The sequence below is a fragment of the Centropristis striata genome, chromosome 9, assembly GCF_030273125.1.
Source record: "Centropristis striata isolate RG_2023a ecotype Rhode Island chromosome 9, C.striata_1.0, whole genome shotgun sequence".
Lineage (NCBI taxonomy): Eukaryota > Metazoa > Chordata > Actinopteri > Perciformes > Serranidae > Centropristis > Centropristis striata.
Genome location: NC_081525.1, coordinates 8,000,714 through 8,018,277, shown reverse-complemented (window position 1 = coordinate 8,018,277; position 17,564 = coordinate 8,000,714). Strand labels below are relative to the sequence as shown.

Genomic DNA, 17,564 nt, shown 5'->3' with positions numbered 1-17,564 from the left:
GATCCTGAACACCATGTGCTGCAAACAAAAAGAGAGCCTGGCCTAATATAACCTACAGTATTACCTTTTAACCAGTTTTAACATCAGTGTATCTTGAAATAAACTGATGCTTTGTTCTAATAATTAATAGTAATTATAATTTGAAAAGATACTTGCAAGATACTTCATCTTCAAAGGATTTTCTTTATGTCAAAGTGTTTTCTTTAAAATAAACATGATTATGACAATTATTCGGTATTGTTCCTGCGACTTCATTTGTATTGGAAAGAAATGGTTGTTAAATCATTCAAGAACTCAATAATAGATTCATTGAGTTATTAAAATTGAGATTATTTTCCACACTGTGGTGGAGACGAGTGCTAACCTTTCTCTATTCCCAGTAGTAATGTACTGTATTTTTGTTCTAATGTCTCTCCAAATTAAAACCACATTCCCCATAAAACCTAATGCTGTTAGAAAGGATTTTTCTATCGATTTTTCACTCTTTCTACCGTTTGTCAATAAGCTGTCCTCTGAAAGCTTTGGCTCAGTTTGTATTGAAAGACTCGTTCCATAAAGCATTTTAATTTGTGCACTATACTCGAGCTGCAGACTTATTACCAAATTAGCACAATGTATAAAATGACCAGAGGCTGCGAAGTTTCTCATTAGCTTTCCACCTTCAGACGAACTCTTTATCTGCTTGTGTGATCGTATAATGAGCGCTGGCAGGTGTTAATGGGTTAATATTTACTGAGAACATTATGTGTGGCGTTAATGAGGCGCGTGTATGTCTGTGTTCGTAGGGGAAGAGTCTTTAATGATCTTTGTGGACAAGCGGAAGTTGAGTCGGACGTCTGAAGTGAGTGAATCCAATGGCACAGCTGTGACTCTGGAAGCTCTGCACCAGCTGGCTGCCTCCTACTTCATCGACAGGGAGAGCACCCTGCACAAGCTGCACCACATCCAGATCGCCTCCACTGCCATCAAGGTAAAAAGCTCTCTGCTCTCAGTCAAGCACAAAAGCAATAAAGAACACCAGGTGCTCATTTTGCCAGAGTTTTGACTTACCACCATTGTTGGATACTTTTTTTCAAGGAGACATTGTTCACATGAGATTTAGTTTCAGTGGATAAACCTAATTATCGTATTTTTCAAAACATGGCAAGTTGTCTTGAGTAGCTCACTTACTTAAGAATTCATTAAATCATGCCGAGTGTGGAGTGTTTGAATGGAAGCCCTACAATCAGCAGTTTGGGCTCATTTTAATGAGTTGAGCTAATATTGCTGACAAATCAGGGTCAAGTTTTTGCCATTCTCTGTGGATTTAGTCTATCAGAATATACCCTTTCAACTATTTTTTACTACCAACGTCAGAAACATAAACAAAGAATTTGCTTCATTTGACAGAAAATTGACTCTGAATGACTATTATGGGGTCTTTCCGTTAAATATTAAATCACATTGTGTGCCCTTATGAATGCTATAACATTCACATAGTTGGTTTTGTAGTTTTAAAGCTTTGATTATCATTCTGAGAGAAGGTATTGGTACAAGACACAAAGATGTGTCCAATTTTCTTTATGCAATGCAGTAGGTGACAAGTATTGTATTTACAGGGCCAAAAATATAACTTAGTGCTGTTTATATGCTGAAGTTTTTATGATAATAAGGGTACTCATGCTTCCCTCTATGCATAAGTATTGGAACAAATTAAGAAAAGCCCATTCTCCAGTGGTCAGTACTTGCCAAGTACTTACCACTTACCACCAATTGCTATATGCAGTTGGCGACCCATCAATAGGCCCTTAGCGGGCTACTTTGTCCTACTTCATATGCAGAATATTATCATGCTGCAGATTACTAAAGCACAATTTTAGGGACGTAGAGCAGACTGAACTCTTTATATGGAACGATGAACTTGAGCTGCTTCTCTCACCTTTTTTAATTAATGAATGCTTCATAGTGAATGCACTTTAAGACCTCACCTAATGTTCTAGCCAAGAACCCAGTGGCAATAGTGGTACTGTTAAACGGCTATCTCTGCTTACTTTAGGAGCAGAACTCAGCCAAATAAATATTTCCAAAGTTCAAACTTCTTTCAGCTAATAGATTTACTTCACATTAGAGGTGAAAATGTTTTTGCTAGCCAAAATGAACATCCCAGTTAATGCTAACATGAATTAGCAGTGTCTTCTCTCAGTCAGGTTGAGGTTTAGAGAGGTGTGTAGTCAGTGTCAATGGTCCAAATATGGTCTGCTCCCGGTTTCCGAAAACAAGATGGCGACAAAAGATGGCGACAGTGTAACACTGAACTCAATGCTTCTTTCCCCCAGATCTTTATTAACAACGAGACAAATACAGACATTCAGGATATAAACAAGACATACAAAGAAAAATGTCAGTTACAGTAACTGTAGATTAGAATATATATAAAAAATAAAATATTAATATATAAGGCACATAGGGTATTAGGTGCTTACTTTTAATACTATTCTGGGGTTTCTGAAAATAAGCTTTTAAAGCGTAGCAGAGTGTGTTCACATTTCTTATTTGACATCAACTCTAAAGTCTCTATATAACATTTCAATACTAAAGTTAGGTAGGGATTTGGAAAACTTTATCTTGTGGATGTGAAACTTACCCATCAGAAGCATAAGATTTGATATATAGCATACTGTTTTGTTATTAGATTCAAATTTTGAGATTAAATATTTAGGTTAAAAAATGATGGGCTGTCCAGTCTTATCAAGTATGTATTTTTCCATTTCCCTCTAAAATATAGATAGGCAAACATAAAATAAATGTAAAGTTGTCTCTGGCTCATCTCCACAAAAAGTGCACATTTTGCCAACATCAGCAAACCTGGAAATCAATTTATTACATGGATAAATATTATGCAAAATTTTAAAATGAACCTCTCTGATCTTATTTGAGAGACAGAATTGGAAGGGACACAACCGGCTCTACGCCGGTTTATTCCATTCAATTGTGAATCCCAAAAGAACTTTCCTCTGGGGGCAATTTTATTTTGTCTTTGCAATTTTTTTCTGATATGCTTGTTTGTGCATTTTTTATCCATTATATCAATCCCACAAATTTTTAGAAAAGGTATTTGAACAGTAAAATTTTGATAATTTAAGTGATATTTCATTAACTCAATCATACCAGTGGGGATGGTCTTTACAATAGAAACAAACTCTCTGTATTTGACTGGAAAGGTTTTAGCTACTAGGAAGTTTCCGTAGCTAAAAAGACTTCCCTTATCGTCAAACAAGTCTGTCACAAACATTATGTCCCTCTCGATCCAGCTCTCTTTATAAACACTTTTGTTTTTAATAGTAATTTGACCATTGTTCCAAAGTAATTCCTTGTGTGGAGAAAAGTTGTGAACATAGCATAATTTCCAAGGCCTAATGATAATACTTTGAGAGTTTCAGTGGCAATTTAGAAACTGTGAAGTTGCAGCTCATTAGAAATCTGAAGTCAGTGCTTCCAACGGGCCACAAACCAATGGATGATGTCACTGTCACTACGTCCATTATTTGTACAGTCTATGATTCTGAAGCATGCCAGAACTGAATGTGAGCTTGTGTGGATTAAATGTGCATTGAATGACCACCTCTCCACTTTGTTCTCCTCATTCATCAAACCACATCAAAATGCCAACATGGTCTCACAGAAATCTGTGAAATAGCCACAGAATCACTCAAATTTCCATGAAACTGACACGGATTTCGCTACAATGCAAGTTAATGACAGTCATATCCCGTGGCTATTCCAACATACAAAGTGATTATGTACATTCACTGAGTGAATATTTAGAAAATAAAACATATATTTCTCGCTAGAAATGTGATCAAAATCCATTTTTATGCAGACACAAAGTCAAAATATTGATTTTTTCACTAAAAATGAGAGAACTGTCCGCCATGTTTTTTGTTCTGACCACTGGAACCTTGAAAGTCACGTGACTTGGATACAAACCAATAGGAAAAAATATCCATGGAATAGTCACAGGATATGACTGTCACTAACTTGCATTGCAGCAAAATCTGTGTCGGTTTCACGGAAATTTGAGTGATTCCATGGCTATTCCACAGATTTTGAGTTAAGCGAATCCGTGGCTATTTCACGGATTCCTGTGAGACCATGTTCCAAAATGCATACTATCAGTCAAGTATCATTCTTATATTTATTTATTTTAGTTGGAAGGAAAAAGCACATGACATCATGCAATGATTCCTTTACTTTTTATTTGGTTGAGGTATTCAATATCTTTGTTGGCTACAGAGGGTTTTGTCTCAAGGTGTCTCTTGAGCTCACTTCCTTTCTCCTCACTGTTGACAGGACAGTTCCTTTCAAAACGGCAGGAATAACTTTTTTTTTAATCCAACCAAAAACTTGGTAAGGGTCGGGGAATTATTAGTAACTTCATTCATCTTAGGGGACCTTTATCATCATGATTACAACAATAACTTGGTAAAGGTTATGGAACAATAGCCATTATGGTTAAAAGACAGCAGTGTTGACAGTCTGTAGGAAACAAACAGCTGTCTCCCGTGGTGAAGTCCAGTGTTTTGTTGACCCATCCATCATCCCTCTGCGGACTACTTCATCCTTTGTTCTGGATGGACGTGACTCATAATTCACATGATGGCTGGAAGGCTTTGTCACTTCAACATAAATATGTTGTTTTGGGGCCCATTCTGGAGTGATAAAAGCTTTCCCAATCGAAAAAGTACCAAGTAGCTTCCACTGTACAGTCTTATTTTTGGTTAGCTCAGGTCTCTACATCTGAGACTTGAGGACTGAGATGTGTCAGCGTTTCTTTGAGCTATGTTTACAGTGACAAATCTTTCCCGTTGCTTGCTCTGACGGATGTTGTGTTTGACTACTTTGCACATGGAAAACGTATGTGCCTAAAAACGTCTTTTTGTCACCGCCAACTTTGAGTAACCTGACCTTTTGATACTTTTTAACCCTCAGTCCTCAGGGGTCAAAAAGGACCCCAATACACAAGACATGTAGGAAAAAAATGTTAATTTTTAAGGCAACTCATGATCAACAAATTGATATATATATAATAAGACATATATAATTAAAAAACTGCTGTCATCTAAAAGTGTACAATGTTTTCAAAACACAAGTATAAAAAATATTCAGGTTTTATTACTTTTTTTCTCTTGAAATGAGGCCTAATTTTGTATGTTTGACTAAAATACATAAATTTGTTGGTCATGAGTTGCATTGAAGGTGGGGAAAAAAAGTTGTTCATATTTTTTTCTATGTGTCCTAAAACCAGTCTAATATCAAAAATTATAAAACACGTAAAAATGTACGAAGTCGAAATTTATTTTATCTATAAAGGAGGGGCACATATGCTGAAAATGTCAAGCAATTGTGCCAGTTAACCTATATTAATGGTATGATGAAAATTATTTGGGGTCAAAAAGGACCCCAGGACCACATGAGGGTTAAAATGTCGTACAAAAATAGTTATCCCACTCACTAAAGCCTTAAAGTGGCCCAAAAATGGAAATATCATCTTGTTTTTTGACAGAGTGAAGCATAATTTACTGTACAAAAAACAGGGAAGGAAATCAAAATGAATCTTGCAGCGGCAATGGCTTTTTCTGAAAATTGAAATTGAATTCTTTATTTAGCTGGTTATTTTTGAAATGTCGTTTTTTTCTCTCACTGATCTCGAATTGCATGCATGTTTTAGTGCTTTGATGTGGCATTGTAAACATGTACTCAATGAGCAAATGAGAATGAACCAAAAGAAGAGATGAAGCAAGCAGTACGGTTTACTTATCTCCTCGCTCTTTCATGTGTGTACAGGCTCCTCTATGGAACAGCATGCTATGCATATCAAGATATGCTTATGATGTAAATATCACCTTGCATCTTTTACTGCTTAATACCTTCGGGGTGTGTTCATTCATCACTCTGTCAGTTGTTATCAAGCAGAGAGAATTGAATCGGCTGAGTTTGCCCTTCGCGCCGCAGCCTGAATTCTCTTTGCTTTCTGAGGAAGCTGTAACCTCACGCGGCTTTAATGTGTTTACACTCGCTGGTGGAAAACAACAGATTAACGTCACAGAATGTAGGTAATATCAGCAAGCTGCAAAAACACTCATCTGAGACACTGTCAGTCTGTTTGTGCTGTACACTGTGATTACACCTGCCTCAGCAGGGTGGTTTTGTTATTGGATGAACCAAGCCTAAACACATCTGACCCCACTAATAGATATCATATCATATTAACTGTGTGTGTGTGTGTGTGTGTGATTGCTTCAGGGTTTGAACTGAAGTTTTACTATTTTTTGCAAATTCCACAATTATAGAATTGGCTTTTTAGAAAATAATCTGTGTGAAATATGCTAATTAATGTAAATGATGTACCCTAAAAGCTTATTTACTGTTTTTTCCGGATGTCTCCATAAAGCCTGATTAAAACATTGCTTCATCATTTCAGAGGTTTGAAGGCGTGTATAGGCTAACTAAGCTGTGGCAAGTTCACTAAATGTTTTTCAGCTCTCTACAACCTCTAGAAAGGGTGGTCCCCACAAGTGATGATTAAGTGATGAGTCCCCATGATGTATGAAAACCAGTATGTGTGTGTGTGTGTGTGTGTGTGTGTGTGTGTGCGTTATGAAAGAAAGCTAACATTACTATTGTTACAGGTGTTTAGTATTAATGCATTTATTTTCAACATGTCGTACTGAGATGGCATGAAGTTACATAGAATCGCACTGTACGAACACATTCATTCCTTCATTGGGCAAGAGGCAGGATCCACTCTGGACCATAGACTGTATAAATAATGGACGTAGTGACCGTGACACCACCCATTGGTTTGTGGACTGCCCATTGGAAGTATCGAGTTCAGCGTTACACTCGTCGCCATCTTGTTTCCAATACGGGGAGCAGACCATATTTGGACTGTGGAGGAGCGAGAGGGATCTGATCACTGACTACAGCCTCTCTACACCTCAACCTGACTGAGAGAAGTCACTGCTAATCATGTTAGCATTAACTGGAGCATTAACTGGGAGGTTCATTTTGGCTAGCAAAAAACAAAAACAACTTACTTACTGAGGTTACTTACCTCAGAAAAATGCGACTCCTTGGAGTGTCTGTTAGTCCAACCAAATGCTGAACAACACATTTTTACTGAACAAAACGTTCAAATAATCATTAAGTGAAAATACAGTGAAAGGGTCAAAGTTATGAGACCAAACTGCTAAACATCCTTTTTTATATCTATATAACATTATATATAACTGTATTGACACGTTGCCTTGGATACGCATTGTTCTGCTTCTCTCCTGATGATGGCTCACCTTGTTAGTGACCTGTCAATCAAAGGTAGCCACGCCCCAAATCATGCGATTCTTTATCCACTATTTTCTTCTAAATGGGGCCATTATTTGAACTATTAACATGGAATTCTCTTGAAAAAGATTTTTTACTAGCAATTGAGACCATAGTGTTGTCTGCTCTGGACAAGAGACAGAAAAAACATTCACTCTCTCATTCACTTTCAGAGTCACCAATTAAACCTAAGCTGCATGTCTTTGAACTGTGGGAGGAACACAATGATGATGAAATACCTTTTTAACCTGATCATTCTACTTTGATCTTCTGACAAAATAGCCTGTACTCAAAGTTCCACACAGAAGCTTTTTTGAGCTTTCAACTGCATCTCAGTCTTCATCAGCGAACTGGCTCAGTTTTTATCAAGTGACCAGAGATATTAATCTCAAAGCTTAATTAAATGTTCAATGTTCGGCGCCTGTCAATCTTTAAATAAGGTAACACAATGATGATTGAGCCTGTGGCCCACTGATGAAAGCCGTGCATTTTTCACAATTACAAATGACTAATGCCAATTAAACTTCAAAACAAGTGTAAATGAAATCCAAATACAGACCTGCAGTTGCATTAATTCCCAAACTTGCCCCTAAATACTGACTTAGTAGGAACTCAAAGGTATCAATTTTAATTTATGGTAGTATTATTTGTTGCATTCCTGTCAAAACCGTATTCCCAAAACATCAGCCCGGCTGAAAAGCTTTTATATTGTCAGATGAGCAGTGGTTTTCAAAAGCTTAATTAAGCTTTTTAAAATGTGAATGTTTTTCAGCTCATGACTAAACCCAAAAATGACCAAATTTAGAAATATCGTTAATGATTATTTTCAACACATCGAAGCTTGAAACTGTTTTTTTTCTACAAACTATTTTGCACTAAATGTGAGAAACTAATACAATCCATGATTTCCCAGTCCACATTACAATGACATTAAATCAGAAAAAGACAGCACATCCACATTCACAATTAGAAAGCTGCAATGAGCATGTTTGTTATTTTTGCCAATCGTGACTAATCACTAAAACAATTAATTTATTATCAAAATAATTTATAGCTTTATTTAAACAGAAATGAATCAATTTATAGACTTGATTTTGTACCAGCATTATGATGGGTGTTTTTGTCAGGAGACAAAGTTGTTGGTCCTACAGCATGTTGCTAACCTCATACTGTGCAAGACTTGTGAATATTTCATGTGTGCTGTTGCACTGACTACATTTTGAACTGGTTAGCTTTTATTTCATATCATACATGCAATGTGAAAATACTCCCGATCCCTAGTATAATATCCTGTGATTATCTGTGATGCAATCTTACATTTTTTTGCATTAATTTGCATGCCTAAAATGTAGTGATCAGTGAGTATCAAGCTCTCAGACAGAACTCCATTGGAAAGCAGAGACTTCTGGGTCTATATCTCTCATGCTGGCTGTGTAACTGCAGCTGAAACACTAAATTGCTTGCCTTTTTCTGAGCTGCAGCCCATTTTTCATTGACTCGTCCTTAGTGATGCCCCGCTATACAGTCCATCAGAGATAAAACTGTACATTCTCTAAAGTGAATTGGCAGAGTTGATTTGGCAGCAGCCACTGAACCAAAGTGCTGCTAAAAACCCCTCTGATTGAGATGAATAGAGAAAGAGCCCTCTGGGGTGCATTTGTTTGTGAGGCATTTTCAGGTGACTGATGTAAAATATTCACGACGTCAGCAGCCTTTAATTCTAAACATGGGTTTTACCTTGTCCCAATGAAGATGGATGCCAGAACAAAACTGCCTCTAAGAAGAGCTCTGGTCCCCTGGTTTTAAGAGATAACATACTTTAAATGGTAGAAACGGCTGGCCTTAAGGCCTGAGTGCAGCAGCACTGGCAAATAATCAAAGACGGGAAAAATAAGATAGGAGTGCGGAAAAATATGTCCGTGCTGTTACATAGTGTGATGAATAAGCCCCTACTTTTCAGTAATTTCCTTCGAGAGCCTCCATCATTTGTCAAACATTTTGTGGTGTGAGTTAAGGTGTCGTGTGCGAGGACAGACAGGCCTTATTCAGACTGGATCGAGGTGCAGCGGTTCCACAGGAAACGCTGCATCAATCAGCGAGCTTACCTTTGATTTGCAGCCCAAGCTCCTCTCTATTGAAGGTTCATTAAACTAAAGTTGGGAGGAGAATATCATTGACGGGGAGGAGAAGTGATAAGGAATGTTTGACCCAATTTGCTGTTCGAGCCTTGAGTGTTCAGTCAGTCGTGCGGCGTTCCGCTTCATTTGTTTGGCGTGGAGGAGAACACAAGTAAGAGTTGAGCTCCAGAAATCAGATAATGGCTGCTGAGGAACGCTCGCACAGAACACGGCTCCCTGAGTTTGGGGCAGTTTTGATGGCAGGATAAACAAAACAAAACCAAATAAAAAAACGCTGTTATCACAAGCTTGGATGAATAATTCATTACGGGCAGATTCTTTTTGGCACTTTCATTATTCAGAAAGGAACATAAATGTCCTTTTTGTCTTTCCACTATGTCTTCAATCTGTTTGACCTTAAACCAGCTCTATAGGTTTCCTCTCTTGACATGTGAAGAAGCCTGCTGTGATATAAAGAGATGGATGATAGCATGCTGGCTTTAGTCTCATATCTGACTCCAAATGTCAACATTTTTAAGAATTTCATTTCTTACAACTCGTTAATCTGCAGCTAGTTGAAAAAAAATAAGCCTGAAGAGTATACTAAATAAATACACAGAATTTGCTCTCTTGGCCCCTTTTCAAGTGACTCATACTCTCTGTAAAATAGCTTAACTTATAGTTTCCCTTTGAGAGTTTCAGTGAACATAACACCACATACAGTACTAAATATCACTTTATACTGCCAAAGGTTCCCCTCTGCTCCCCCGTGGCTTCAAGCTGTATTTTTTTTTTCCTCACATGCACACAGTAATCTCATTCTGATGCTATTTTCCTCCCCCTTTTCTTGCTTATAGTTTATAAGCTTATCCCTCGCTGGTTGACATTAGAGTGTAAGCCAGTGCAACAAAGTGGTCTTAAAACATGCATTGGAATCCTCAAAGACTGAATAAACAGCCGGAAACGTATCTCAGATGCAAATGTGGATTTGCAAATCGACTGTGCCGTGGTGATTAAGCCAATGACAATTCTTGAAGGTGCAGCGAATGAGGCGGTTTTAAAATGAACGATGATTTCCATGAAACATTAATGCCATCTTGTACGTTTTTTCCGCAGCGAGCACAAAGTGCAGCCATTTAAAGCCCATTGTTGCTCAATCTGACAACAGAAGCTCACTAAGTGACATTTTATGTGTTTTTGTGGAATTATTTATTTGAGGGATTTGCAAGCAGTGATGAATCTTCATCTTTCTAACTGGTCTTATAATAATATTAAAGCCTTGCATATTTAAATAATGGATGTGCCTCAGAGCCATGTGTATCAGTGGACCATGTTAACAGGCTAAGTGCTGCGGTGCCCTGCTGAGGCCCCACACCAAGAACACAAAGGCTATCATCCATCTATATACTGTGCACACAAGGCATAATCTCATTTAGATAATAAAGGTATTTTAATTACCAACTTGTAGCATCATTTCCTTTTATCATGTCCATTTTATTCAATTAATCTACCATAAATATTCAGGTCCGGCTTCTCAATAAAATAACGTTTCATTAGTCATCAATTTTTTTGCCTGGTCAAGTTTAAATGAAAAATTATTATATAATTGTATTATTTTATGTCACATTTTACACATTAATGCACTTTTGTTGTATGCATGTTCCTGTTTTTCATTATCCTGCTTTCCTAATTTGCAATGATTTGTAGTTGCTCTTGCAATAAAACGGTATTTGAACTATTCAGCTTCCACATGATATCTCTCCCCCTGTTGGAGAAACTCAGTAGCAGTGGTGATGGCAAATACCTGCTCTGGCTCTCACCTGCTCTAACACTTTAAATTACATATCCAGTGTCACTGCACTTGTGTGCTGGGCTGCAAGGCAGTTTTTCAAGCAGCCTTGTTTCCCTGAGCAACCCCTGTCCGGCAGCAGGTACAGCTACATTTCCACTGACATGGAGTGTAAAATGAAGCTAAAGATGCATTCAGGGTAGCTTGTGCTGATCAACAACAGTTGAAGGGATGATCAATGTCTGGTTTGTTCTACGCTACGACATTAAGGCAATTTTAATGACTTATCAGAACTTAGATGTTATCTCTTGAAACTGCACCCTGCTGTGCAGTTGAAGATGTTTGTGATGAAGTGGCATATCCGCCCACTGAGTGCTGTTAATCAGCACAAGTGACGGGTTCATTTTAAATCCTTAATGAAGAAGTAGTTGGCCGTCTCTTTTCCTGTATGGAGCTAGATTAGGGTCAAAAGTTTTGTACTTTGTACATTTGAAACTGAAATTTCAAGTTTTGATCTTGAATTTTGGAAAATACACCAATGTATTCAAATAAAAACAAGTGTACATATTTATTTTTCAGGTTGAATACAATTATGATCAACTCTGGTAATTATTTTGAATACATTTTTTTATTTTCATTTTTCACTTTCATGTTTCTTTCTGTTGCATGTTTTATCTTTTCAGTTTCAGATCATATTTTTTTAATTTTCAAATATTTGTTGACAGCCCTAATTAATAACATCCTCATTTTCATGAAACATAAGTATTTCCCAGTGTCTCAAACCAAGAAGGTAGTAATAGCAGATTATCTATTGCCACTGAGAGAGGATATACAGACATTTCCTTTTTCCTTATCTTATATCGTAATTACGAGATTCTGATCTTGTTATTGTCAGATCTTTTCTCACATTTAGGAGATCCTGACCTCATAATTATGAGAAAAAAGATCTCGCAATAACAAGATCATGATATCGTCATTACGAGATAAGGTGTCTTTTTTTTTTTATCCAGTGAATGCAATACGCTTCTGTACATTTTCACATTTATCACAATTTCCTAAACTTATTTAACTTTATTCACCTGTTGCTGGGTCTTTTAGCACCGCTCCTGGACGCCATCATTGCCAGCGGACACTGCACATCATTCACAGTGCTACGTGGGAATCAGAAATTTCAGTACTTACAGTGTGGCTCTCCAAGTACACAATCTGGTGTAATTTATCACTCCTGTTCTGCAATTGGTCCTCAGTACTGTCTAAAACAGCTTCCACGTCTTACATCTCTGAAAAAGTCAGAGCAAAATTCAAAAAGGCTATATTTGGATGAACTAACCACGTATTGAAGAATATTAAAACTTAATAACGTGACATATTAACAGCCTTGGCCATACAGTGGAAATTAAAACAGTTGTAGTCATGCAAAATATCCGTGCATGGTGTGCAAGTGAAAGTTAGTCACTGACAGCTGTTTTTTCACTGCCAATCATGTGGTGTAGCCGAATGGTTTTAGATCTTACATTCCCTGAATGCAACATGACTGGGGAAGGTCTCTAGCCTTTTGGTTGAGCTGTCTGTCATGATGCCACGCCCCTATCAGTTGTTGCCACGCCCCCATGCTATATTTGGGTCAAAAGTCTGAACCTGAAAAGACAGATCTGAAACCGTTTTTTTTAAACTGTAAAAAATAAGATCTGAATCTGAAAAGATAAAAAATGCAACTGAAAGAAACATATGAAAGTGAAAAATAAAAATAAAAAATGTATTCAAAAGAATTACCAGAGTTACCAGAGAATAACAATCATAATTGGATTCAACCTGAAAAAAAAAATGTGTCCACTCATTTTTATTTTGAATATGTTGATATATTTTTCAAAATTCAAGATCAAAACTTGAAATTTCAGTTTTGGTTTTATGTCTTCAAGTACCCTAATCTAGCTCTAAAAGAGGGTTACATTAGGTCGGCCTGCACCGCACAGGCTAACTACAGCAGCTAGCATGCATGGTGCAGAACAACACTTCCAGCCTTGCCTCCAACACGGCAATGGACTATCAAATGTATCATGAAGACTAAAGCAGGCAAATAAGTAGCTAAACATCTGACACGCCAACAGGTGTGCCAAGCTAAAGCAGCTAAGAGAACAGATTAGCATGTTAACTGCTAAAAGGAGAGAGCTATGAGTGCTTGAAGAGAACTGTGTTGGTTAAAATATAAAGTGGAAAAAGACACTTTTATAAAGAATATGACAAAATAAACTGGGTTGGATCAGAGCAGTGGGGAAATGATATCAGACAGTAACACAGAGGCGTCGACAATCGGAAATCAGGCAAAAGCTTACCACAGCAAGACAGCATGTCAAGTATGAGGCCAGATGACAGGCCGGTTAGTTTCATTGATTATAGTGGAAACGCTTTATTGCAGGAGCCGGCCAAAAACCGTCCACATATGTGTTAAATTTAGCTGGACTGCCAGACTGGCAATCTCGAGTAACCACGAATGGATAATCTGTAAATAAACAAGATAGCCTCAAGTGAGCCCTGAAGTAGGGATTTAATGTTTGCTTGCTGCTGGAATATACAAACTGGTGACAAATGCAGATGCACAAGAGCTCAGTGAATGGTTTGATTAACGTACATTAAGATCTCAGCTCAGTTGAGCATCGATTTGGATGCATGTGTCAGACTGCACTCTCCACAACCCTCAGCACAAGGAGAAAAGAATGGAGCTCTCTGAGAGTAATGAATAGCAGAGACTTAGATAATCTATACACAGCAGCACTGCAGCTGCTCAGGGTGATCAAACACAAAAAGATACCTTTTTCCAGACATGTCTCAGATCTGAAGTGGACTTGCCAGTTTTCTTTTTTGTGGGGCAATATTTTATAGGCCTGTGTGCAGATTGTGGAGCTTAGCACAGATCTGATGATAACTTTGCTTTTTCATTTGCCAGGTTAAAACCTTGGAGTTCAAGGATTCTGTGCACAATGGTGATTGGTGGAAGACAGACAGGCAGCACAAAATGACTGAAGCTAAATGGAAAACTGAAATGATATTAGCTTTTGTGAATTCATGAAGATTGATCAAAATTGTGTTTCGCTGCGAGGGTCGCTGCAGCCCTGAACATCAATATGGTCACCCATGACTTTGATTTGTCAGAAGATAAGAAACACACTGCTATTGCTATAGTGAAATTCATTCTAAGCCATAACAGTCCTCGCTAAAGACATTTAAAAAAGACTGTAGGACTCAGGAGGTTACGCAAGGTCTGTTTTCAGGATGAATAAATTCTAAAGCAGCATTTACACAGTGAGAAGACATCAAAAGGCAAGGCTAGAGGGCGAAGTCGAATTCATGGTGATAAGATAAACAAGTCACGTCTGCAGCATGTGTGAGCATCACAAACTGCTTATTCTAGGAAAGCCTTTAAGTGCAATTAAATGTTCCATTAAATGCAGCTGTTAGTTATTCCAACACAGTCAGCACAATTATCTTGTACTCAATTATGGCACATTAATAATTCCCCCACCAACTGATCCATGTCATTTGCATATCAGATTTTGGAATCGCTTGTATGCCCCCCCCCCCAAAAGAAAAAAAAAAAGAAGCCCCATGGGGTCTTGAAAACAGTGAAATTTACAAAGAGGATTTCTCTTTTTGGGGTCGATTTCTAATAGAGAAGGCTGACTGTGCACACATGCTCTGCTCCACTGGGTTCTTTTTGCAGATGGTCTCATTGCTATGCATAGAAAAGCCATCTTTAGATTTGCATTTGGTCAATTTTCTCCTTTAAGTTGGACATCTGTCTGTGTTAGAAATTAATCTGCGGATCCCTTCGGAGGCTGCTCGGGTTTTAATTAATTGTGTTAATGCGTCAATAATAAAAAAGAAGAATGGAAGTGAATTACTCTCTCTCTCTCTCCCATGCGGCTCTGTCTGCTGCCTGAAATGATGATATCTTTGTATTTAAAAGACAATATTCATCTCATTGTAAATGTAAAAACAGTAGCCCTGTTAAGTATTGTGTAGCAGGAGACTGACAGAGACACAGAGTGTCATAAGTACATGCAGAGCTCAGGGCTTTTATTCATCCTCAGGTCTCTCTCTATTTAGTTTCCTCATTGACCTTGTACTTGTCAAAAGTAGATGTCAAAAGAAAGACAACTTTTCTGCCCACAGCGGCAAAAGTCTTCCTTTTCCTCCTGGCTGGATAGCATGGTGGCTGTCATTAATCTAGCAAGGAGATGTTGTTACTTTTATTGGACCTTTGGGAAAATATTAAAAGAAGACACCGTCATGGTGTTTGGCAATAATTCGCAAGTGACAGCGAAGGAGATGGATTTCCCTTCAGGTTGGCAGTTTATCTTTGCTACCCGTGGAGCCTGGATATATCAGGCTTTTGTCAAGGATGATTGAGCTGAGATTGTGAACAATCTAACCATGAGCTCAAAAGGAGAGCAGAGATTCCACAGTGCTTTTTTCACTGTGTCTGTGTTTTATCAGCACAAATCTGGTGTAACGTCTTTGAGCCATGGACGTGTTTGCATCTTTCAAGACTTGCGGCAAAAGTTGTGAGATCTTTTTATGCCTGTCTCTGAAGGTATTCTGTTTTGACTTAACTTTTGTTTCTTGCTAACTTTTGTTTCTTGCTTCCAAGTTTTTACCAATTACTTTTCATTCTATTCATTCTGGCAGCATGTCTCTTTCACCTTTATCATCAGACAGTCTATTTTTGGCTTAATTTGGCTGACTTTCCACACAGTTATTAGGCTCCTTACCTCACTGATTTTGCAGATATCCTGGTCTTGCTTGTGTGCATGTTGGCCTATGCTATCAATGTTACTCCTTCAATTATGGAATTAATGAAATATTGGCTTGGAATAATGGCTATTTGCCCTTTTTTCAAAATCAATTTATGTGTCAGTTGTGAACAATAAGCTCACTTGGTTACCTGGGTTTATTAAAAAAACCTCCAGCAGCTGCTTCAAAAAAGTTTTTTCTCCTTTCTGAATGCGTGACAGCGTAACATGAACCCCATAAACTATTTTTTTAAGCACAGACCATTTAGACCATTTTTCTGAAGCATAGTAAAATTTAAAAACCAAAAATAACTAATAGTGAATGTGTTATGTAAGGCAATGGACTGTGTCTGGCTACAAGGTCAACTTTGACATTTAAGAGGAACACCATCAGTATAATCCGTCTGCTACACAAGCCTGCGTACACTAACTGTGCTTTAAAACCCCTTTTGTCTACGATGTATCTTAATGCACCAGCCTCTGATTAATTCTGACAGCCGAGTGTAGCCTAATGGCTGTAGAAAATTGAAGCAGTCTCCACAAAAATAGTTGGCTTTTTGTCTCGGTTCCTTTCCGTTACTGTATTCAGTCAGCCCACATATTGAATCACAACATTTTAATTTAGAATAAATGTAAATATAGAATTTGTTTTGGAATTATGCCAACAGAGACTGCGCTGTGAGCTCTAATAGATCATCCAACTGGCAATAGAAATAAACACATTCAGCTCGAGTGGAGCTATGGATCAGTTATCTGCCTGAACAGCTTCAAAAGCCTCATTTGTCCAAGAGAATCATTTTCTCCTGGCACGCAGGAGGTACTTTTATTAAAATAGGAAGAGGAGAGGTCTGTTCTGTTAGTTCAGAAGTAAATACACGCAAGCAACAGATGCTTTACAAGACGAAACGTTATCTGGTCGTCTGCACTCTGTTAGGTCTGCTGCCATTTAGTTCTCCTTTAACAAAATGCTACATTAGCATTTGACACTGAATGCATAAATTCAGCTTTGCACTTACTTTTCTCTTTTAATTTGTTTTCTGCACTGGTGTGGTGCTTTGGGCTTCTGTCACAGGCCACTGGAAAAGCTAAGAGTACAAAATCACAGGTGTTGTTTTTGTGAATTTACCGAGCAAATTGCAAAAGTTATTTCACACAGCTCTCCAGCACAGACACAAGGACACAGTGATGTTTACTGTGCCTGTTTATTCAGACAAACAACGGCTTTTTGACAATCCGACGATCCCTGCACACACAACTCACTGCGGCTGTCCACAGGCCTCTGTATATACACATCTTTCCTCAAATAAACACTCGCTTCCTAAATATGAGCCGGGAAAAGGCTGGACGTATTTGTCCGCATTTGCATCGACTTTTTTTCTTCTTCTCCCACTCCTACGTGGTTGAACCTGTTCTGAGTCAATTAACCTGACTCTGTATAGGTGTGTAAAACCAAGTTGCATCTCTGCCTCCAGCTGGTGCTTTCAACACTCCCACTCATGACACAGTGCT

At 38.0% G+C, this 17,564-nt stretch overlaps 1 protein-coding gene across 1 annotated transcript in view; it reads left to right on the top strand.

Annotated features, from left to right (window-relative positions):
• The window catches only part of LOC131978157 (BMP/retinoic acid-inducible neural-specific protein 3-like), a 60,283-nt gene that overhangs the window by 25,288 nt on the left and 17,431 nt on the right, over nucleotides 1–17,564 (top strand). Inside the window, exon 4 of the mRNA XM_059341685.1 lies at nucleotides 786–970. Coding sequence (XP_059197668.1) covers nucleotides 786–970 — 185 coding nt within the window. The remainder of the gene's footprint in view (nucleotides 1–785; nucleotides 971–17,564) is intronic.